Genomic DNA, 26,126 nt, shown 5'->3' with positions numbered 1-26,126 from the left:
TGTCAACAGAGTAATTTATCTCTCAATATATCTTCCAGCGCAACCAAGAAAAAAAAGTTTAGACATATAAGATTGACTCGGATAAATCACACAAAATCACATTGAACCTGAATCATAATATACAGTTAGCATTTGGTTCCTAATAACCCGATACAAATGGCTTATACTTAATTACAAACCAGAACTTTGTAAGTTTATAGGTATATTTTATTACAGAAAACATAAAAGTCATGTAATGTAGTTACAAATAATATCTATGTGGTTGTATACACTTGTATTGTATTGTCATAAGTAGCAAGTGTGTGTGTTTTACAGCTCAAACTTTCGAACTGACTTAAAAGACAGTTGCAAGATGTAACCCACATACTACATACTGCTGGTAGGGCTTTGTGCAAGCTCGTCTGGGTAGGTACCACCCACTCATCAGATATTCTACCGCAAAACAGCAATACTTGATATTGTTGTGTTCCGGTTTGAAGGGTGAGTGAGCCAGTGTAATTACAGGCACAAGGGACATAAAATCTTAGTTCCCAAGGTTGGTGGCGCATTGGCTATAAGCGATGGTTGACATTTCTTACAATGCCAATGTCTAAGAGCGTTGGTGACCACTTACCATCAGGTGGCCCATATGCTCGTCCGCCTTCCTATTCTATAAAAAAAAAATATGTGAAGTTAAGTAGAAGTTCGTAAAAATATTATTCCCATATATTTGATACTAATATTTTTCAAAAATAAAATTAAAACGAATGGACATTTAAGTTTCAATCCAATTCCTCGCTCAATGGTTTTCAGCTTTGGGCGAAAGATTCTCAAACTTAAAAATATAACATGTACAAACGCATCCCAATAAAGTATAAATCTTATCACCCATTACATAAAACCTCAAAACTAAGCTATATAACCCTAAAATCGCTATGTGGGTCGGAAAAACACGACTGTTTGTTACCGGCGGGGCAGTTTACGTCAAAACTCGCTATTAACGACGATAGATGGCGCTGTTCTAAAGAATTTTCAGCGAGTCCGGACGTTGACGCAAGTTATTTTTCTTTTACGACATTCTGTAAAAGTATTTTTCGTTGAATAACGCGATCTATATCCCGTAGTTGAATGTAATTTAAACTTTAAGCCGGAAAGGTTTTGAAGCGTTCGATATAGTTATTGAATATGATACGAAGATACTTAAAATGGAAGCCTTATCCATTTCAATATTAACGATGGCTCTATTTCATGAAACTGTTCGAAATAGTTTTTTTTAAATATTTAATAACACTAGTACTAATAAATCAGCTTAAACCGTTTCAAGATGTTCACTTATTAACTGAATAACAAAATTGTTTTTCAGTTTTCTTTTGTAGCATTCATTAAGCTGTATACAAAATTATAAATTTAAAAATCGAATCAAAAGTTGCGACACAGCAGGTATTGAGCCCACATCGGTTATAGCGAACCTCGTTAAACTTTTAAATTTATATTATGAATATACTTTCATTATAAATATAAAGTATCCAAAAAAAACTTAGATTTTAATTTCGAAAAGCGGCTCTTTTGTTTATACTATATATTACAGCTGCAATACATTTAAGTACAACCTTATTTATACTTTCGGCACCATTTTAAAGTAATGACTACACGAAACACTCTAACCCTAAACTGCGGATGTGATCGCTTAAATTAAATTTCACGTCCTGTGTCGGGCGTTATCTTGAAATTAATTTGCAACGAATAACCCATCGGTTTCGGGACTCGAATAGTTTGTGATTTATTTGTTTAGCGTTAATATATTAATATTTATTTATATTTATATAAGGATATTATATAACTTTAGGTCTTTTATCGCGTAAAAAGTTTCAAAATTGCTTTAAAAGTCTACTTGTATTAAATATGTCTTCATAATATCGATATTATATTATCATACAAAAAATTATAAATCAAATTCTAATGATTGATAAATTTGTACTGTCTTAGATGTAAGGTAAATTATAGTAATTAATAAAAGCTATTAATTAGCTTTAAGTTTTATATGTAACAGGTTTTTCTATATCCTGTAATTGGAAATAATTGGACATTAGTGAAAATCACAGATAATTTAAACGCGACTAGCGCTAGAGGGAGATAGGCGATATTTTTTTAATACCAGGAATTAAAGCTAATTAAGCTTATCACGTTAATTACATAAAAGTGTATATTTATCAGTAATACCGGTAAAATAACACTATCGAATATAATTAAATATATCTATATATTTCATTATAAAATAAAAAATATATACTCTGCTATTATATTAACTAAATTTTCATATAATTACTTAAAACACAAATAGTACAAGGGTTTATTTTAAAGTAACATTAATAAATAAAGTATATTGTACTGATGATGATAATGTTCTCGGCGTTCAATCTCAACACAGAATATCCAACTGCGTAGGACATAGTGCACAAGTGTGTGCGCACCGGTGCACTCTCTCCTCGCATGTTATAATACAGACATAACCGGAAATAGTTCAGGTGCAGGACAAACGGCTTTTCACGCTTTCCGAAACACGGGAGTGTACACTCTTCCAACTTCTAGACTCCGAAAAGTTCAATAACTCTTTATAGGCCCAACCTGGGGTTTGAACCCAGGACCTCGAGATCTACGGCTTTATATCTAGCCAGTAGACCAACGAGGTAACTTAATAAAAACTTGGAGATAGTCTTTGATATTCACACTACGCAGGTTCTTTTCGTTGGAATCTGTGTTGCGTATCGTGTTTAGCTTAATATAATAACAAATTGCTTGTAAAGTCTTATTGGTAAATTGTATTTGTATTTTGAATTTAATTTTAAATCTATAATAATATTATGAATGCAAAAGTAACTCTATCTGCCTGTTACGCTGTCACAGCTAAACCACAGAAGCAATTCTAATGAAATTTGGTATAAAGCTAGACAAAGGACATAACATTTTTATATAACAATCTCACTCCTCAATACCAACATCTTCCCCCTTACCTAACATGCGGTCGTAGCCGTGGACGAACTCTAGTGACATTAGAAATCGTAGTCTTTTCGAAATATTCCTTAAGAAATATCGTACTTACATAAATTTATAAATTAATTGTCTGTAACTGTCCCTGCTGGGTTGAGGCATCATCTCGAGCTCTTTCTAGAACAGTGCTCCAACGTTGGCTACAAATGTAAGCACATGAAAATTCATTGGCACAAATTTGCTCCAACACTCCTCAGTTAATATTTACATGTACCAACCAACGGGCCATCTCAGATTACCTTTAATATATTATATTGATTTTGTTGCCGAAGTTAAATGACTTATATTCGCACTTAGTATCAGAATTCAATAACTTATATGGACCGACCATAATATATTACTCACACGCGATTTGGCACGTGGTCACGCTTAATTACGAGTGTTCCTATAAACTACGCTAAAATATTAGTTCTGGGCTGCCCACTGAGGTCCTTATCTAAATTTACGTACGAAGGGGTATTGTGAATTGCATTATAATGGTATTGTATATTTTGTCGTCTATAATTGTAAGTAAATGGAAATTAAGTTTATCGGATATATATAGTATATAGGATAAATTATACACAGTTTTTTTTATTTATATAGCCTTTATTGCATATTATATACAATAAATATAATATAAAAGAAAAGCTAAACTAAATACATAGCGGAATTATCACTTACGGTGAACTCTTCCAGGCAACTATTTTTTAATACTCCAAATTAAGAACCATCGAAAAGCTTCATTATGAACATAAAGATGTGTGAGTGTTTAGAAAATAAAATACAATCTCCGTCTCAAAAATCACACTCCCTTCTCTCTCTCTCTCTCTCTCTCTCTCTCTCTCTCTCTCTTGTACGTTGTCTGTATTCTACGTTCAGACTTCATTAGTGTAATTAAATTTTATTATTAGTTTCAAAAAAAAAGAATTTACATACGAAACTTAAATAGTTAATTTTTGATTTGGAATTTATTCTTCAATTAAACCATTTCACACAATCCACATTCTAAATAAATCAATAGAAATCATAATTCATAATGGAACTTCGAACTTACTTGCAAGCAAACTGGACCGAAAACAAATGGCCTACCTCCATCAATGATTTATCTGACCACAGTCTATAATTCAAGCACGTGTAGTGTTTGACAAAGTGACCACCTCTCCAAGACACTATCTATCCACCCTATTTATTATACCGAACACTCACTGTGATCATTTAAGGGTTGAATGTCGTTTAGAATTATGATACAACTTTATCAATGTTTGTAATATTTAGTAATTAAATACAATTATAACAATTTACTATTATTGTCCGATTGTGATGATGACCACACTTAAATGTGACAACACTTTGTTTATATACGATTCAATGGGCGCCGTTTTTTTTATTTTGATATTCAATGAAATTGACAATTTTATTTTGACACCTTTTTAAACTTAAAAATCAATTTCAACTTATGGTTTATGCTATTCGAGGACATACAATAGATGTTTTCAGATGTTTTTGAAAAATCGTTCCTCCAATTAGTTATTTTAGTAAATACCTACATTTAATAGTTGATGGTGCTAACATTATCTTGTCTTATTTCTGCCACGACGACAATTATTATGGACAATTTAGTAATCAATAATAAAGTATCAAAAATATTAGTTTGTAATGGAATAAATACTTGCATTCAAAATACATTAGTGCTATCCCTATTTTTTATCATATTATAATTATGAAAGACGCAGAAACATCATCTCTCATTTTTAACTCCTTCTCCATTCTTTCTTAAAATTTGGTTTATGGCAGTCATATTATGAAATAAAAATTGTAGTATTTTGAACAGAATTTGCGTAAAATGCGTTCTTATTGAAAGTCTACGGTCGCGAAAGGAGTACTTAATTTCTAGCCTATCTAGACCTATAGTCAACTAGTGATTCATTTATAAGTATATATATATGATTTAACATGGGATAAACACAATACAAAACTGACTTAAAGATATTTGTTCTAGAAACAATCTCGAAACTCAGCGCACAGCACGATCGTAAAATGTTAGAAAGTGAAATGCGACATTGGCCATAATTATTATGTAATTTAAAGACTACACGAATCAAATTAGCGTATCACTCTAAGTATCAACATTTCAAAATTCAGATACGAATTGAGTTCTTCCTGAATAGCACTTTAGTACGGCAAAGTTATTCCCTAAAAAATGACACTCGCTGGACTTGATCGTAAAATGTCAAAACTGACTTACGCTGATACACTATTTTTATACTTGAGTCATTTAAATATAGTAATTACTGAAATCAATATCGCATAATGATAATTGTCACTTTTTAACAAGTCACGATCGTGTACGATTCTAAGTTGCGGTTCAACTATATTGAGGAGCTCGATGAAAATAATATGACATGTTTTAAGTACAGTGATAATCTTTTATACATTTTAATTCAAAACAAACAAACACCTAATTAACATTAAAACATTTAAAACAAAATAAATAACTAAATAAACTTTCTTTTTTTCCAGGCCAAGATGAGCACAGGAGACGGCACGGTCGGTGGTCACCAGAAGGCAGACGACAGGCTCGGCCATCACCAATCTATGAGCCAGATGCTGTACGGCGCGGGTCTCGGACCAGGTCGGTCCGGTTAGTATCTAAAGTAGATAGAATTTCAGGAAGTAAATATTAAGCTACGAATGGTTCTACTACGAACCTGCCCAATTCCATCATCACATTAAACTATCGAGAAGACGATCTATGTGGTTATATTCATCCAGGTCACCCTTCCTTGATACATCATATAAACTTTCTAAAAGCAACGATTGCAAGCTCCAGTTGCAGATGTCCATCGGAGGAAATAATTTTCTTGCCTTCCTGGGCCTCATGCCCTTTTAAAAAAATATTTTATAATTCCTTTTTAAAATAGGGGGCCTATTTAACAAACTGTTATGTAAAGCTTATAAGGTTGTTTGTTGTTCAAATCGGAATAGTGGTTTTCGATATAAGCGTGCAAAAATATTCTTACTATAACCATAGTAATATAAATATAGATGTTGGTAATAAATTAGCTTGCCCTTTTATGGATTATATTTGAAAATTAGAGTATAACCGTCAAATGTCAACATCACACTCGTTTAGTAATGATGTATTATATAAAAAGTAAATGATGCTAATATAAATTCTGGAATAGATATTACTGGGATATTATGGAAATTTATTGAGATGTTCACCTAGAAAACAATAATCCTTATTGGAAGGTTGAGGAAAAAATTTATAAATTTTCATATTTCGAACATATATTTTTTCTACTCAAGTCTAATAAAGCTAGTCAAAGGAAAAAAATAGGTACTGAACTGTTTGTCCTTGCCTATCTATATATACATAACTGGAAGGAATATACATACACTATAAGAACTAAAAACTTATCCAGATGCTGTCGTTGATCAGACAATGGTAACCAAAACGCCATGTCCCTTGTTCCTTTGATCACGCTGACATACCCTTTAAGCCGAAACAACAATTTACAGTATTAATGCTTAGCGGTAGAATAACTGATGAGTGGCTAACAACACCTTACCTACCATAGAGAAGCAAAATATTCAATATCTTATGGACACAACTAAGGAATTTAAACCAGGACTAAAGACCAATAAGGCTGCGACCAATCTTTAATGTAAATAATATTATATTTGTAATTCCTACTAAATATATTATATTTAAATATTATTGAAACAAATCTTATAGCACATACTAACTACGGCTTAGGTGATCTTGATGTCTTAATCAGAAATGAAAAATATTAGTACATAATATTAAGTCGGAGTTTTTGCTGCAATCGATAAAACCAATTATCTATAAAATTATAATTACATTAACAGGTTTAGCGATAATTTAAAGTATATAAAAAATAACGAATATGTAATTGTAAATTATTTAATCTCTTATGAACCTCTTTCCCCTGTCTCCAGGGTCATCGTCCTCGTCGCCAGTAGGGGGCACGAACACCGGAAGTGGTCTGCTAGTCGTCCCTCAGCCCCTGGGGAAGGGGCCCACCAAACTCCAGCCCCTGCACACACATGCGAGGAAGTATCATTGCAAGATGTGTCCACAGGTACCATTACATTTTATTATTTTTATATACAACTATATATTTAATATACCTATTATATAATCGTAAAAAAATCATAGAAATTATTATTCGTTAATATTTATATAAGATATACAAATTTAATTAAAAATCATAATTTCATAACCCATACATATTAAAAGCTAAATTTTACGCCGACCAGTAATTTATGTGCGACATAATATAATAATTATAACATTTAAAATTATTATAACACTTACTTATAAACGTTACTTAACGGGTGATTATTTGAAAAAAAGCCTTCTTTTTTGCTTGAATCTGTATATATTGGTGATAGGACTTTGTGCAAGCTCGTCTGTGTAGGTACCACCCAATCATAAGATATTCTACCGCAAAACAGCAGTACTTGGTATTATTGTGTTCCGGTTTGAAGGGTGAGTGAGCCAGTGTTATTACAGGCACAAGGGACATAACATCTTAGTTCCCATGGTTGGTGGCGCATTGGCAATGTAAGCGATGGTTAACATTTCTTACAATGCTGATGTCTATGGGCGTTGGTGGCCACTTACCATCAGGTGGCCCATATGCTCGTCCGCCTACCTAATGTATAAAAAAAAAGATACAACGTTGGTGTCTTCCAATCCAGAGTAAACAGGTTTCTTTTAGGCAAGCGTGCTGCATCCTAGACCGAGACGATGCTTAACATCAGGCAAGTCAACGGTCAACCACTGGTTTATTATGGGTAAAAAAAAATCTTCTTTCGAATCTCAAATCTATGTAGAAAATAGGTAAGGTCGATATGTATGAACTATTACGCAATTACATTATAATTACAGACTGTATTTGATTAAATCGAATTCTTTCTTTTAAGTTAATTGTGTTTACGTCGGTCTAGTTTCATGAGTTTCACGTTAGTATTCATTTATCATTTCTTGTAAAAGATACAAAAATCTAACAATAATAATATCCTGGGACATTATTCACACAAGGCCATCTGATCCCAAACTAAGCCGAGCTTTTTCTACGGAAGCCAAACAACTTATATACTACATATACTACTTTTCTTTTGTAAATACATACTTATATAGATAATTACACCCAGACTCAGGACAAACAGACATGTTCATGTACCATGTCTATCCTGGGTGGGAATCGAACCCACAACCTTCGGCGTGAAAGGCAAGTATCTACAACCGTGCCAACCGGCCCGTCAAAAATAGACTATCCATTTGGTCAAATTACATAATCTAATCATATATGTGATTACAAAATATGCAAATAGATTATTAAAAAAAAAATACATTAATAAATATATAATCTGTATTCTGAGAAAAAAAATTGTAAAGTTGGTTTCCAATGATTTTCTCGCAAGAGTTCTTGTAATAAACTTTATCTATGAATATTAATTATATAATAAAATAGGCTTATAAGAGGAACTATTGATTTATAATTCATATTGAGAACCAGCGGAATTTATAAATGTAGAGAAGCGTAAGAACTATTTCTTAATCTGTGGTATACTATCGTAGCTAACATAACTTTTTTAAACTATAGACAATAAAAAATGTATTTAAAAATTATTTTTTGAATAAAGTATTCTTATTACAATAATTTACCAACCAAAAGGTTAATTACATTAAAGGTACAAATTATTAAAATTAAATTATATAAGTTACAAATGAGATAATAATTGTAGCATTTACAAATATGGGAGTATCCGAATCGTTGGCAAAGATGACGCTATTTTGAAGGCAAAATGATAATGAACCAGTTACTCATCAAAATTCCGTTCTTCAAACAAGTAGTGTCAGCAAAAACATATTTGAAACGACATATTTTTTGTTTACTTTTTATAATGTTGTATAACATCTACTGCTTTACTTACTTGGAATTTGATTTGTTTTTGAGGGTAAATATTTGTAGCATCCATGTCTTGAGATATTTTATTCTTAAATTATGTTAATTTGCATATAAAAACAAACAGCTCGCGACGTGGCAGTTATTTGTTCCCTACGTGTACCAACTAAATTAAATACGAATACAGAATTCATTCAATTTTATTATACACTGTTAAAATTTAAAGTGAGTCTTATTTCATATTCAATAAGGCTGAAATTCAATCAGCTGAATTCAAAATTCGACATTATAAAAATAAAAACATCAATACATTTTTCTTCTGACGCAATACTTCGCACACAAATTGCAATCAATGCCACTATCTCGTTTTTGTTCGTCTAACTAACTTATACGCAATCATACAAATTATGCATTTCGCAACTAATTAAAAGTTTCTATTATTTTAATATTGCGTATTCTTACTTGTTTATTAAATTCCGTGTGTGAGAAAGAGATCAAAATAGGTTTTATAATTATTAATATATTTAATACAACAAGATATGACGTTTCGTTCTAAAATTGATTATAATCTTTTTTATTACAAATTGCTATGATCTTATGATACGTTCACTTATAAAATAAAAACAAAAGATTATTTTTTTTCGAGTATGACTTTTTTAATTAATAAGTTCAATAAACTAATTTCACCGGCTGACACAAGAAGTCTTATTATTATTAAGCTTTTCCACGATAAATTTTTTAAATATTTTTATTTATTCATTTAGATAGCGTACAACAATGTCAGCTTCAAAGAACAAGTTCCCGAGGTCTTGGGTTCAAATTCGGTTCAGGCTAAAAAGTTGGCAGATGTGAAAAAACTTTAATTATTAAGGCGTATTACTCAATAAAGGATTATATTAATAATAAATAAGAGTGAGGTGTTGATTTCCATGCAGGATACGCAGTAATACAATTTTATTTAATTATTATGTAACTTGATTTGATATGTTATTTTGATTTCATTTAACTTTCCACGTCGTTATACCCTATGTGTTGTGGTTTCGCCACGACATATATTGTTAGCATTTATATATTTTTTGTTTTATTTTCAAGACTAATTTTATTTAATTACAATTATATCACAATATCATAGACACAGGATATCGGAGTAAAAATTAAAAATCCTTGCCAATAGAAAGTAAAAATAAAATAAAAAAATTAAAAGTCGGAAAACATTTCACAACTGGCGGGCCAAATTGCAGGCAAAAAGTTCCAAAACAAAAGAATTCTTTCTCCTTTATTTTTGCTAATTAAAAAAAACAAACAACAATGCAATTAATATTCGATCTTAAAATGAGAGTTATAAAGTTGACAATAGGTTGCATAACACCGAAACCACGTGGTCCTAATCAAAATCAAGAGCTGAACTGAAGAATGTCATCGCAAAAATGCAGGTTGCCGTTGAGGACAGACGGACTGACAAAAAGTTGAATCGCCTAATACTTATTGCGTTTGTGTAAATTTTTGGATTCCTGGGGTTAAGGAGCCAATCGAAAGTTCGCTAATATTTTTACTAATATTTACCAACTTGTTACGTAAGATGATTGCTTTGAATACATTTCATATATTTATACGGTTCCGTGTCGAAATGTCTGATCATTAGAACCGCAATAGCTGGTCAGTTTTATTAATTACAGAATACGTACGACTGTTGTCAAATAATAACAATAAAAAAGCAAGTTACAACGAAACCCTTAGTTCACCAGTGTAACTCGCACTTTATATATATTTTTTAATTAATGTAATGTTAGTTATAATATAAAACAATTATTTGGATACGAATCTTGTTAATATCAATACTAGTGTATTACGTTATAAAAAATGTTTACAAAATACAAATTCAACGTCAGTCATTTACTTCATATGTTTAATTAAAACAATTCGAATACAAAATTGCGAAGGCCTTGAGTGACATAAAACCATTTACGCACACCTTGCTTTTAGTGGTACAGTTTTGATAATGTCGTTCAAAAATATATTGCTATATTATTAAGACATATTATTGTGATTATATATCGTATGATAATGATCGAACATTTATTTTTTAAATTTTAAAAAGCTTTCGTAGATGGTTTGTGAAATGTCATTTCAAAATATAAATTGAATTTAGCATGTAGAGCCTAACAGATTTCACTGTTAATAATAATAATAATAATATCCTGGGACATTTTTCACACACGGCCATCTAATCTCAAATTAAGCTTGTACAAAGCTTGTGCTTTGGAAACCAGACAACTGATATACTACATATACTACTTTTTTTTTTGTAAATACATACTTATATAGATAATTACACCCAGACTGAGGACAAACAGACCTGTTCATGCACACAAATGTCTGTCCTGGGTGGGAATCGAACCCACAACCTTCGGCGTGAAAGGCAAGTGTTCTACCAACCACGCCAACCGGCTCGTCAACTGTTGAAATTATAAATCGTATTTAATACAATAAATCCAAGCAAGAGTTCGCTAGTATATTAGTGAATACAGAAGAAGCGCTTAAAATTCTAAATTAAAAAAAATAAGGTTATGTATTTGACTTTAGTATTTATGTTCTCCGATTACACGAAAACCTTATTAAACTAACGTAACCAGTATTAGACGTTAACTGTGTTATATTTATCGAGATTTAAGCTAGATCACGTTTTTGTTATCGAAAATGGTTCAGTAATTTGTTAGTTATTGTAATATTATACTTGTAACGCAGCTTCACAATAACTATCAAATCACGCTCTTTTTTAAATGTATATTATTTGGCACACAGTACTAAACCATACAATAATAAATAACGTCTTAATTAAAAACGTTGTCTGCAAAGAAAAAAACCGTTCATATTTTACAATTTTCACGATTGTTTTAAATTCATTTTTGTAGTATCTACATATGTACATACATAAATATGTATATTAACACAATAGTCAATTGCTATTTCTTTTATTTTTGAAGTTGATTTAAATTTTTTAAACATATTTTTTATTGTTTACAAAATTTAAATATTGAACTAAAATTAAATTTATACCTAGTCAAGGTAAATAAACCGTCTCTTTTATATATAGTACGCCGGTTTTTATTTTCTTTATTTGTTTAGGTTATGCAACGATAGGTGGTAATATAATTTTACTTTTAAAATTTAACTTGATTCATATTAGCATTTTTTAAATTACAATTAATTAAACACGACCAAAGCCAAGACAATTCGCTAGTATACATTTGTAAACGCAAAAAAAGTGCTTAAAATTCTGAATTTTAAAAATGTTTTATCAAAATAAAAAGATACTAATAAACTATTCTAGCGGGACTTCGCGCTCTTTTGAAATTCGCCGCCGACGTCAAAATTACTATTAACCCCTTTAATTACTACACAAAGACTGCACAGATTAAAATAATACGTTACTTTTTTAATTACTTCTATTTTTATAAATATATTTAAACAAGTGCAAAGAGATTACATTATTAGGATTAAAATCGCACATCTAGAAAATAAATTACAGCAATTTTATTTAAACAGTTTTAGGTATTTAATTCGTAGTTACATCATTAAGTTACTTACTTAACTCGAGTAAGTTAAGTAAGTTGATAACTTGCAATAGCAACAATAAACAAACAACATTAGAGGTCCTCAAATTATTAATTTTTATATAATTAATAAGTATATTTAATATAATATTTCATACAATCTTTATTCCTTACCGTTGATAACTTTTAAATTGAATTTTTACATGACTACCCAAAAGAATGTTGGTATGTGAGTTTCTTTACACAATTAAAATAATAAATGTCTGTTTGTCCTGTGTGGGTGTAATTATCTATATAAGTATGTATTTACAAAAGAAAAGTAGTATATGTAGTATATCAGTTGTCTGGTTTCCATAGTACAAGCTCTGCTTAGTTTGGGATCAGATGGCCGTGTGTGGATAACGTCCCAGTATATTATATTTTTATTATTACAACCTTAACTTTGGGGTGTCGTTCGAATCCTTACATTATCTAGAGTAACACTGGCTACATTATGTATATTAATTTATTTATTTTTTTAAAGTAATAAATTGTTTATATCATATAAATATACCATTCAAACTATTTATATAAATCTACTTGAATAAAGTATGTATTTATAATTATAATATACACGATACCGAAGTATTAGGAAACTGCCTCGTTGGTCTTGATGTAAGACCACAACCGGGCCAGTAAAAAGTTATTGGGTTTTTCTGTCAGAAAATTCTCAGTAGCATCCCGGAGTCTGAAAGTTGGAAGTGTAGTACACTCCCGTGCCTCGGAAAGCACGTAAAGCCGTTGGTCCTGCGCCTGAACTCTTTCTGGTCGTATCGAATTGCCGTCCCATCGGATTATAAGAGTGAGGGAAGAGAGATTGCACCTGTGTTTGCGCACAAACTTGAGCAATATCTACTGCGCAGTTGGCTAATCTCTCTTAAGATTGGACGCCGTGGACGAAATCGGTCTGGAGGACATTATTATTATTAGGAAACAAACTCGGTTTTCGAATATTAACGGTATCTTATTATCTACCGTCAGTAAAGGTCATTTTTATATTGTGATTCATCACCAAATTAAGAATATGCAATAACTTCTAACACACTGCGAACGATCATACAAATTTCTATCATTTTGTCAACCAGTCAAGTCGTTTGTGATTGTCGTAACTATTACAAACAAAATTGAACTATAAGTCAAAGGCACAAAATCTATAATATACATACATATGAAAGTGATATCACTTTTGAAAAGTAAGTAATGTTCTTGAATGACGAACGTTTATTTGAGGCAATTTTGACTTTAATGCTTTTATTTAAGATTGCTTTTGGGTTGTCATTACACTTTCTTCTCGTAGAGGTTTCGAAATGGACAGGCACTTATAGGCGCGTATTTATCACGAAATGAAAATCGCATCCGAGTTCCGGTCATCTGTCGGTTTCCTGAGGTGCCTAAACGACATTTTTTATTACATCCCATTTACACACCCCCGGGTACATTTAATTTGACTGGCTTTTTCTCTTACAATAAGGAACTGTTTTACTAATGCGTTAGATGATGCTACATAGGTGTACTAGAAGGCACTTCACATTCTTAGTTTTTTATATGTTTTTTGTATGTGACTCTACTAATACTTTAAGTATATCATAAAGATCACAAACGACATTTAAAGAAAATATATTTTTGAATATAGACTATAGCGGGTACGTTATGTCCTTTCCCTAATGACTTGACATAATATTAATATTCATATTAATATTGGGTACATATTATTTATGAACGAAAGAATATACCGGCAACCAGGGGTAGATTTGTTTATTTATCTGCTCTAGACTTTTGGAAAAGAAGTTGTTAGGGCAACATTTTTGAGGTTTCAAACATTGTCGCTTGGATAGACAGTGGGCATTATCTAAATATTGAAAAAAATCCTATAGAGATAGTTCTATGCGGAAATTTTACTACGACTAATATAATCGGCTTTTTATCTAGTTAAATAAGTAGCGACAGCATTTCATTAAAGTTTCTTCATGTTCCTAAGATCATGTCCAGCTTGTTATCGTTTCATTTAATCTTATCAGAATAATTAGTTAATCATTTTCCGTAGACTGGCGTTAATTGGTTCTTTAGAACAGGTGGTTAAAGCTATATTATAAAATTGTAACTGTAATGCTATCCATACCTTGTATTACAACATGTATTATTTTATGAATACACAAAATGTTCGTATAATATTTTTATTCTTTCAATTTTATTAATTAATGTTGCTATTTTATAATTACCAATAAAATTGCATTTATGTCAAGTGTTGCTATCTTATTTAATAATAATATATCTTATCTTTTTATCTGTGTTACTCTGTAAGTTTACTCAAGGGTTTTAATAATATTAAGTTTTAATAATAAAATAAGGTAATCATAAACAACATTATATATTCTTAATAAGTTAATATGAATAACTTGATTTTTACATACAAAGCACGCTGTATAATAAAAGCTTCCAGTAACTTCGTGTTATGGAAAATGTATTTTGGCTATCGTATAACATTCTAGTTATGTGTTGTATAAGTTCACGGTTAAGAAAAAGTCCTTTTATATTAATGAAAACAAATTATTACAAACATTTAATTTACAGACAACCCCTTGCGTTTTATTGTATACATAGTATGTAATGACAACAATGTTTGATTTATAACAAGGTATTCCAATTCCATATAGAAATATTGTAAATCAAAGAAGTCATAACATACTATAACGAGCAATTACTTCTTGGTATTAATGTGTGGAGGCGAACTTTATATAAAAGGAGGCACGTTGCGCGCGCGCCGGCAGGTGAGCAGCGCATGCGCCGCAATTAAAACTTGTCACGGGAACCGCTTGCGATTATTAGCGTGGAGCCATTGAAAAGGAGATATAAAAGGGTTAAGTTTAAAAAAATATAGCAACATTTTCTAAGTGAGCTAAGGAGATATAACAAATATATTTTACTTTGTGGTAACGTGCAAGCCCGTCTAGATAGGTACCACCCACTCATCAGATGTTCTACTGCTAAACAGCAATACTTAGTTGTGTTCCAGTTTGAAGGGTGAGTGATCCAGGGTAACTACAAGAACAAGGGGCATAATATATTTGTTTCGAAAGTTGGTGGCGCGTTGACAATGTAAGAAATTGTTCATATTTCTTACAGCGCCAATGACTATGGGTGGTAGTGAACACTTTACAACAGGTGGCCCATTTGCCTTTGCATACTGATATCTTAATATCTACATTTTCTTACAATACTCTATTAGTAGCTGCTCGACGGTTACATTCACGGGTGCGTACAAGTAACATTTAAAGCGGGTGATGTTATAATATAGTTCTATAACCTTTTTCAAATAAATGCCCTATCTAACGTTCTGGCCTAACCTATTTACACGTACGTTTAAGGAATCAAACCCTTCGGGTTTATACAAAGAAATGTTGAACAACATTTTATTTGAAGTAGAAATAGCCTTACGATATTGCAAAGCATATCTTAATCGTGCCTTCATCCGACCCATACAATAACATTACCACCTCCAACAGCGCTGTCGGCTAACGCATTCCCACACTCCTGTTTCATGGCCCGCGCGTTCAAGCAAGCGTTAGACATGCAATTTACAATTTTCATATATAATCTGCATTAACGACCGTTAAACAGTTGACTTATCATTTTGTTGTTAATTTACGACGCCATATTAACTTGACAGGTTAAAATATTTACAAAACGTGGGCAGGGTATGGCGGAAATGCGTAATTGTCTCCTTCAGATAGGCGGTTATAGATTGCAATGAAGATAGTTCGACACGCTTTCATATTAATAAAAAATGAGAAATAGACAAGACTACTCTGTCTTATATCGCTCATACATCATTTTGGATGAATTAATGCATATGAGAATTCTTTTTTTTATATATTCTTCTTGGTTTGTAAAGTAACAGCTTGTAAATGTTACTGGACTAAAGTCTCCATGCAAAGCTCACTACTACACGTGATTTCAATGCTTTAGCTATGCTGGACTAAGACCTCTTTTCTTTGAGAAAATTAAAAGCTTAACCCACAAAGTTGCGCCAATGATTGAATACACATGAGACAGTTTATCATCCAATACAAATTTAATTAATTTAAAAATAATTTATATACAAATTAATCGCATGAAAATTCAGTGGGGCTTGCAGTTGGGGCTTTAGGATTTGAATCCTACCATCGGTTAAGATTTAGTAATCTCGCAAGTTATTGTATTGCAAGCCGCACGAATATTTACGTTTTTGATAAATGATTAGTGTTTTTTTAAAAAACTACATCAGTACAGATAGCAAAACAAAATACTTAAAAATATAATTTTATTTAATATAAATAAAATAGATAGAAGTCAGTATTAATATTAATTTGTAATATCGCAAATACCATAAATATTGTAATAGCATGAACATTTTTTTTGACAATTGCTTACAGTTAATATATCTGAAGTGTTTCTTTGGGGGGGAAAAAATCATACCTTTAAGGCTTAATCAGCCTCTAGCTGACATTGAGATTTGATTTTTATTTTATACAATGTATTTACAAATTAAATTTGTACACAATATCATAAGAGCATAGATCTCCATGTGGTTGACTCAGCCACCGCAACCGCATCTCGGGTCGCGTCTCACTTTGTGATGCGATGGGGTGAAGTATTATGTGACTTGAAATTATTAAACAGCTTTGAATGGACTTAATTTGATAAAGACAGTTATATTATAGAACAAATTTAACTAATTTATGATATAATATAATATATTTTTATTCGTATGTCATTTTCAAATGGGCCACCTGATGGTAAGTCAATACCAATCACATTAGCACTGTTAAAAATTAACCAGCCTTATTTAAACTACCAAGAATAACCAAAATTTTGTGTCAAATTTGTATAGACAAAGACTAAACAGTTCAATTGGTACACATGGCAACATATGATAGAATTTCGACTACTTGGAGAACACTAGTTATTTATATATATAAGCGAAATACCACTCGTCACGAGATCTCCTACACTATCCCGATCGACTTGAAATTTGTCACAGTTCGCCGACGTAGACGCTCACTAAGAACGGGTTTTACGCAAATCCAATCAAAACACATTTTTCTTCTTATCTGCCCGTGCGAAGCCGGAACGATTAACTAGATTAGTTATTGAATATGTGTGAATAAATTTTGCAATTTACCGAAAGTTTGTGTGAAATGCTTAAAAATACTTAAAATAATACTTTTCAATAAACCCCATATTGAAATTGAACCATCAACAGTTGAAAGATGGCAGACATGTGATAAATTGAATACCATTGCATGTCTGTTTCGATAACCGACATTTTGATCGGCAAATACCGACTCGTGTAAACGAGGTGTTAGACCAAAAAATATATTTTTTTATAATGCTTCCAATTACCATATATCAAGGGCAATATTGTTGTTTATTGTCACTTCACTTATCGGTATAGCCGAGATGGCCTAGTGGTTAGAACGCGTGAATCTTAACCGTTGATCGTGGGTTCAAACCCGGGAAAACACCACTGAATGTGCTTAATTTGTGTTTATAATTCATCTCGTGCTTGGCAGTGAAGGAAAACATCGTGAGGAAACGTGCATATGTCTAATTTTATTGAAAATATGCCACACGTGTATTCTACCAACTCGCATTACAGCAGCGAGGTGGAATAAGCTCCAAACCTTCTCCTCAAAAGGAAGAGGAGGCCTTAGCCCGACAGTGGGACATTAACAGACTGTTACTTTTACTGTACCGGTAGTATATAAGACACTATATACTTGCTTAATATGACTTTAGATAAATATATAAAATCAGGTTACAATTATAAATACAACCCTAACCGCTATCTCGTTTAAACATCAACAAATTTAAGTATAATTTTCTTGAAACAATGAAAGCTCGCCACAAGAAGCTTTGCGGTAGCCAAGAAAACCCTAAGACATTTAAAGGTTATACGTCGCAGCTTTGTACGAATATTATATAAACTTTTGTTTATTATTTTAACATGTTGAATTTTAATTAGAATGACTCAACTTTGAACTTTAAAACTGATTTTAAGTTTGGTTTACATGTAAGTAAATAAACATACGTACTATTTTCAACATTGCTAAGTAGTTTTTTTAAGCTTATTTTGTAAGACATTTAGTAGTAATCATTTGATGGTAAGTTATCATCTCCCAAATGATGACGTCATCTTGACCGATTTCAGCCACGGCAGCCAATCTCAAAGAGATCAGCCAACTGCGCAGGTCATATTATAATGCACGAGTGTAGGCGTAAATATACATCACTTATAATCTGATGGGGCTGCAATCCAACACGACTGGAAAAAGGCGCAGGACTAGGTTCTATGCTACTACTAGTATATATAACTTTTAAAATATACAATTTTATAAATAGAATAAACCAATAGATACAAAGTAACTTAACTAATATTTTCTTATATAGAGAAATTATACGTATTAAAATGCGTTTCAACCCATTAGCAAGCACGAAGGATTTCATACCCCACATTAAATTCTAAGCATGTCTGTACATGGGGTGCAGGTTAAACACAAAATCAGAATAAGAATGCATTTGTTCACTAATAGGCGTTGCGGTGCGAAGACGCTTTGTTAAGGTCTAAGGAGAGGATAATCCATCATTATAATATAAGTAAAGTAGGAATGTGAAATGTATATATCGATAAATTGGCGGTTTTATTGTTTTTTTTTATATAGAAAAGGAAGGCGGACAAGCATATGGGCCACCTGATGGTAAGTGGTCACCAACGCTCATAGACAATGGCGTTGTAAGAAATATTAACCATCGCTTACATCACCAATGCGCCACCAACCTTGGGAACTAAGATGTTATGTCCCTTGTGCCTGTAATTACACTGGCTCACTCACCCTTCAAACCGGAACACAACAATACCAAGCACTGCTGTTTTGCGATAGAACATCTGATGAGTAGGTGGTACCTACCCAGACGAGCTTGCACAAAGCTCTACCACCAGTGTTTATCGATAGTTCTAGAATTATCGATGATTGCATTACGATCAAGATTCGAAATTAATATGTGTAGGTCTATGATTACTTAAAGTCGTTATTAAATAAAAGTATCGTTACTTTTAAGTTACTATGCTCTAATTGTATTGTGAAATTGTTGAACTGCAGATTCAAATACATATATTACATTTTGTTATTATGATTTGTACAGTAGCCTTCCTATTCTATAAAAAAAAAAAAAAGTAGCGATTTATATTTTTTTATTCGTACACATTTGAGGCCTTATTACGTGTATAAGTTAATATTTCCTATTATTAACTTTAAAAAAAACATACAGACAATAATATACTATACAATTTAAAAAACTAGCCAATACTCATTGGCAATAAGATTACCTTGAAGTTAACACACGATCAAAACTAATAATAAAATAACATAGTTCGATATACTCGTATAATATTAAGATACAAATTTATAATAACATCGATATCCGTTCACATCCCTATTTAGGTATAAATCAAACAGCAGATTGATGGTGTTATGTCAACATGCACAATCACAAAGTATATTGCTTTGCATAATAATCGTAAAGGACGTCAATTATTGAATAAAACATCTCTAGCAAGGGATGATTCGGTATGTGAGAAAGCTTCGAGCACTTGATATAATTTGTCATTGCTAAAATTTTGTTCCGCAATAAAATCATATGTATATTCCTAGGATTAGGCACTGATTTGCATTCAGAAGTGTTTAGTCTTAATGTGGGAACGAAAAACGGTAACTGGCTGCTAATATACGTGATATGACTAATGATTGAATTATTCGTGACGTATTTTTTTTTTATAGTAAAGGAAGGCGAACGAGCATATGGGCCAGCTGATGGTAAGTGGTCACCAACGCCCTTAGACATTGGCATTGTAAGAAATGTTAACCATCGCTTACATCACCAATGCGCCAACAACCTTGAGAACTAAGATGTTATGTTCCTTGTGCCTGTAATTACACTGGCTCACTCACCCTTCAAACCGGAACACAACAATACCAAGTACTGCTGTTTTGCGGTAGAATATCTGATGAGTGGGTGGTACCTACCCAGGCGAGCTTGCAAAAAGCTCTACCACCAGTATTATTATATTTATCAAAAATATAAGTAGAAATACATTCGTAATTAAATGTCGAATACAGGTTTTGATTAAAATAGTGTGAGATTTGTAATGATGTGAGTCGTAACCGGATAATTGTAATCGCCGTTAGTTTAAATTAAATATAATGAGAGTGTGATGTTGAAATTGTAAAGAGATCCATTCGTTTTAAACATCACAAACCGAATTCGGTTTAATTATAAAAATAACTTAAACATCAAATTTGAACAAATGATTATCTATACTGAATTGCATGTTCTCTCTGAATTGAGATTTGAATGTTCCATTCTCAAATTTTGTATAATTTACAATGTCGGTTTAAGTAATTAATTTTATGTAACATTATTTACAAAGCCTTCTAATCAAGGAAGGGCTTACTCTAGCAGGCTTTTACTTTTACAACTATTAGTTAATTGTTAAATATTAAGGGTGCACAAACCACCTAGAGGTTGAAGATATTTCATATGGCATTATTGAAATTAACTATAAAATTAACTACAAGTCCTATAAAGAAAACTCAACGTTTTAATAATTAAATATAATTTGACTAACTCCCCGGAAAATATTGTAACGGTAAATATTGTATTGTATCGATTTTTAATTTAATTATTTGCTTTAAGTTCAGTTTTTGTGTAGGTATGTATATTATATGTATGTTTCTTTCGCCTTGTAAATATCTCAAGGACAATTTATGTCATTAACCCCAATCTAATTTTATCGGACGCATAATTATTTTATGGATATTTTAAATGACAACTTTGTCACTTTATTTACCTTTACTTCTAGAAAATACATCATAAATAAATGCGTAAAGAGAAAAAAGTGGAGAGTTCTGACATGATGCGGAAGACCGAGTACTGGGAGTTTTAACGTACTTTGGGATTTGACAATTTCCATTAATACATTGCGATACGATAGAATTTACCTTAGTGCATATAAATGTTGTCTCAAACTGCTTTAAATGGGATGTCAAAAGTGTTGCCAGAACGAAAAACTATCTAAGCCACATTTATAATATTGTTGTACCAACATAAATAATCCCTCATTAGCAACATCGACAGTTCTTATCACAGACGCCGATAGAATCAATGATCCAAATATACCTTTCAAAGCACAAAAGATAGAATAGGTAAAAGGATTTAAACGACAATATGAAGTACTTAAACCCTTTCGCGCCCTCCACAATAGATCAATACCCAATAATCTTATAATAGGTTGAAGGGTAAGACGGTATGAAACTCTTTTGGAAGCAATCGAAGGGTTAATTTTTTTCAAGGATTAACAAAAAGCCGATTTCGCGTGTCAGCTGTCTATGGTTTCCAAAACTAGAAAATAAAGTAAATCTTTGCAAGATAACTGTATCTAGTCTGATACTGCAAATTAGAAAGTCATTGTAGATCAAAAATAGCATTTCGATCGTTTTTGTCAAACAAAAGTCTAATTTCCTGAAATTTATAAATATCTTACAGCGAAATATTGCTGAGATTAAGGAAATAATACAAACGTTATATTGAGTTGTTCGGTTGCTACAGACAACAATTCGCTCCGACCGCAAATAACAATCGATGCAGTTTTTGTTCAACGCAAAAAATATCCAATTTCATAGGAAATTGTTGATCTATAGAACGATCGCACGCGCCATGTCAATTTATGTCATCAATACAATCATCAATAGACTTATAATTTTAGTTAACCCTTTATTGGTAATACAGTCATCAACCTTAACAAATCTCACGGCAACTTTGTCTTTATAGTAATGGCAATAAGGTATTATATTGCATGTGACTATTTTGGAATGGTATAGGGTACTATTGATGAAATATAATATTTTATTGCAAGGGGTACAATTTTATAACACGATTGCCAAATTATTTGATCTTATTATGTGGCAATCAAATCAGTTTATATGTTCATAATAAATTTAACAAAAAGATCAACTATTGAATTGTGACGGCCAAACTGTCTTGCAAATGTCCATTTTAATTTATCCATAAACGAAATTATTATCATTATATATTTTTATATAATTATATACTATTTAATAACTAATTCAAATTTATTTATTCATTAACTTCGATAATTTTTTAAATTTCATTTACATGTTAATTATGTATTTTCAAAGCATTAAATATAATGCTTGCGTGATCATTACACCTGCGCATTTATGTTTCCTTGTTTTAGAAATGTTTATTATTCACACGTTTTATATCAAATATATTTATTGCTTATTAATGCACCTTTGAGTTAAGTACGAATAATAAAGTTTCATACTATTTCATTTACTTAAACATTATCTTTCAAATTATTATTTGAAAGATCACGAAGAGTCATTATTAATAACAGAAATAATATATTTTATTACGTAACGGTTTCTTAAAATCTACAAACGGATATATCATGATTCTAATTAATTCAAACGGACATCCCCGGTGTTCTCACGATTTTTTTTTAATTACAACGAAGCAGATGTTTTGTTCCGCAATAAAAAATAATGCACCCGAAGGCAATGAAAAAAAATCGCCTCCTAAATATTCATCAAACAAAGAATAATCAGCGATGACGAGCAACAAAACCGGAATTCAATTAGATATACAATAGAAATTGTTTGTGGGGACCAACTTTGTGTTCCATACTTTAATTATTCACCTTAAGATTCACCCGAAATGTCTCACACGATAGCAAAAGCATCACTAATGACAATCACAATACTCACAATGACTAAAGAAAAAAATACCTGACCCTAAACTGACTAAAGAATTTATGAATTAAATTAAAAAAATCCGCTATCCTTAAAATAAAGCTGAAAGTAAACACACATACTCAAAGAGACAGTCTTAGACATTAATATGCAAAGGAGTATGCAAAAACGTTAGGGTGACCGAAACTGGCTATGCAAATCACCGTGCGAAGTTAAAGTAAGAAACAAATAGTGAAAAAACCGCTTCTATCGTTGTATGATAAATATAAAAACAATTTTGTATTGTCTAGTCACTTGCGTATATAATAAAAAACGCAGGCCCTATACCATCCCTTGTGGAACTCCTTTCTCACAGGTTAAGATCAGTATGCAAATTACGGATACTACTTAATCTTTTATTTTAATGATATTATATTGTGTTAAATCCATTCAAGTTATGTGGGGTAAATGGGATGAGAAAAAAAACTTGAGTAAGAAATTAATGATTCAACGTATGCAAATGCGTTGCTCTGTCTTGATCTATGGGAACACAGACTTCTGGGGTGAGGATATGAGATCCGTTAATTTTTTTTATTTATGCGTGGATAGTACCCTGATTTTTTATATTTTCGTGAGCCATTGTATTACCTTATTTTATAAAATATACAAACTAACTAATGTTAAAAAATGTAAAAAAAAATATGTTTGAATTCCTAATCAGTAATTTATACTTATCAATCAATGTAATGATTAAAATAAAAACGAATTATTAATAGACAACCAAAAGACAAATTATTCTATTCAACATAATATAAGATTTAGATGATAAAAATTTAGAATACATATCATTGATTCTTATGCAGGAAATATAAATATAATTGCAGATTAATTAATACTTGTATTTTTTTTTAATCTTTTTACTTCGAATGACGGATGCAGGAGGTATTTGCATAGTGGTGACATTTACGAGCTGTTAGTTTTTACTTTTTAAATATAATACCTATTAATTAAAAGGTTTTTTTTATAAAAAAAAATATATATTTTGATTACATATATGCATTGATAAATTTATTCTCCATTCGTAAACATATAACTTCAATACATTTATTTGCAGAAGAATTATTCGTATTAAGGACTTAAATACTGATATACAAATTAAAAATAGCTACTGAACAAATCATGACCACGTGCACTGGCTAGATTATTGACAGCATTTTCCCATTGAATCGGTATTCCACTCATTTATCAGTGAAGGCAATACGATTACTGTGCTTTAAAAATGTTTTTTAGCAATCATTCCAAGAGTCAATTATAATAATGTTTTAGTTGCGGACAGAACAAAAATATAAATAGAAATTTAGAGACTTTTCTACTTTACTTTAATTAGAAAAAAACGACTTTACATATAAATGTTGTTAAAGGAGTAATCAGTTATACAACTACGACTGCAGTTAATAACATACGAGATACGTAAACTAGAGGTTTATTGTTAACAAATTTATCATAATACCAGTTATATCAATCAATCAATCAACAGCCAATCGTTGTCCACTGCTGAACATAGGCCTCTCCCAAGGTGCGCCAAAGCTTCCTGTCCTCCGCCTTCCGCATCCAGTTGGTGCCCGCCACCTACTTAAGGTCGTCGGTCCACCTGGCTGGAGGGCGCCCTACGCTACGCTTGCCGATTCGCGGTCTCACCAGTTATATAGGTGTTATATATATAGTAAGGGCTTATCCATGCATTGGACCAGCTTGGAGAAATAAATCCCAAATTTTCCCCTTTGCCCAGCAGTGCAAATTGACCTGCCGAACCTGATATTCTTGTCTTTAGAGTGTAAGTAAGTGTGTACACTGGCTCTTTTCTTTTTTATAATATAGGTTCCGTTCTTCTTTATAATATAATATAGTGCCGGGCACTCCGTTCTGGGCGAACGAAGTGCCCGGCCCCGTAAGAAATATTAACAATTACTTATATCACCAATGCGCCACCGACCTGGCTCACTCACGCTTCTGACTGGTACACAATAATACTAAGTATTACTGTTTGGCGATATTCGATTTTAAATATCATGTTTGGCGGCGCTTTAAGCGCTTCGTTTCTTAACGTGGCAATGTGTAAAGACAGTACTGACCATTAACCAGCCTGCTGTCTAATTATGTAAATATAATATATATATATATATATATATATATATATATCCAGAGTTTTGCTACTGGAGCAAAGGACAAAGATTACAATAAACATATTTTAAAAATTAAAAAGTATTTATAAGCAAATTAGCCTAAAGCCTTAAAATAAATTTTATGTAAAAATAAATATTCGTTCTCTGTTACAGGTACGTTAAAAATTCTTCAAAAATATAAGGTATGATTGATATTAGATGTAATATTAAAAATGTAACCCCATTCATAGACATCTATCGACTGATCAAGGAATTAACATGGTAGTTCAATTGATCGTCGATAGATGGCGTTAGTATGATCTATAATGAATATTTTAAAATTCGAACGGGTAATTATGTTATTTTTTCGTGTAATTTTCGTTTCCTTATAATTATGCAAATTGATTTAATAATCAAATGCTTGGATTGTATTAGATAAAATTAATGCAGTATATATATTTCCTTTTCATTTATACTATAATTATAAATAAATTACCATGTATAATAATAATTAACTTTATCAATCAACTATTTTGAAACAGAAGTTTAATAATAAAACAATGACAAAAACTCTAAATATAGAAGTAAATACGATTTGTTTTTTTAATCATTTTAAGTTAAATATCAATTACC

The 26,126-nt window shown here is 31.4% G+C and overlaps 1 protein-coding gene across 1 annotated transcript in view; it reads left to right on the top strand.

Moving 5' to 3' along the window:
* Positions 1-26,126, top strand: part of LOC126777950 (zinc finger protein rotund-like) — a 121,065-nt gene that overhangs the window by 29,442 nt on the left and 65,497 nt on the right. Inside the window, exons 5-6 of the mRNA XM_050501273.1 lie at positions 5,530-5,650; positions 6,973-7,115. Of these exons, the coding sequence (XP_050357230.1) occupies positions 5,530-5,650; positions 6,973-7,115 (264 nt within the window). The remainder of the gene's footprint in view (positions 1-5,529; positions 5,651-6,972; positions 7,116-26,126) is intronic.

The sequence above is a fragment of the Nymphalis io genome, chromosome 24, assembly GCF_905147045.1.
Source record: "Nymphalis io chromosome 24, ilAglIoxx1.1, whole genome shotgun sequence".
NCBI lineage: Eukaryota > Metazoa > Arthropoda > Insecta > Lepidoptera > Nymphalidae > Nymphalis > Nymphalis io.
Note: the sequence above shows the minus strand (reverse complement) of the source record. Positions and strands in the feature narration are given on the sequence as shown.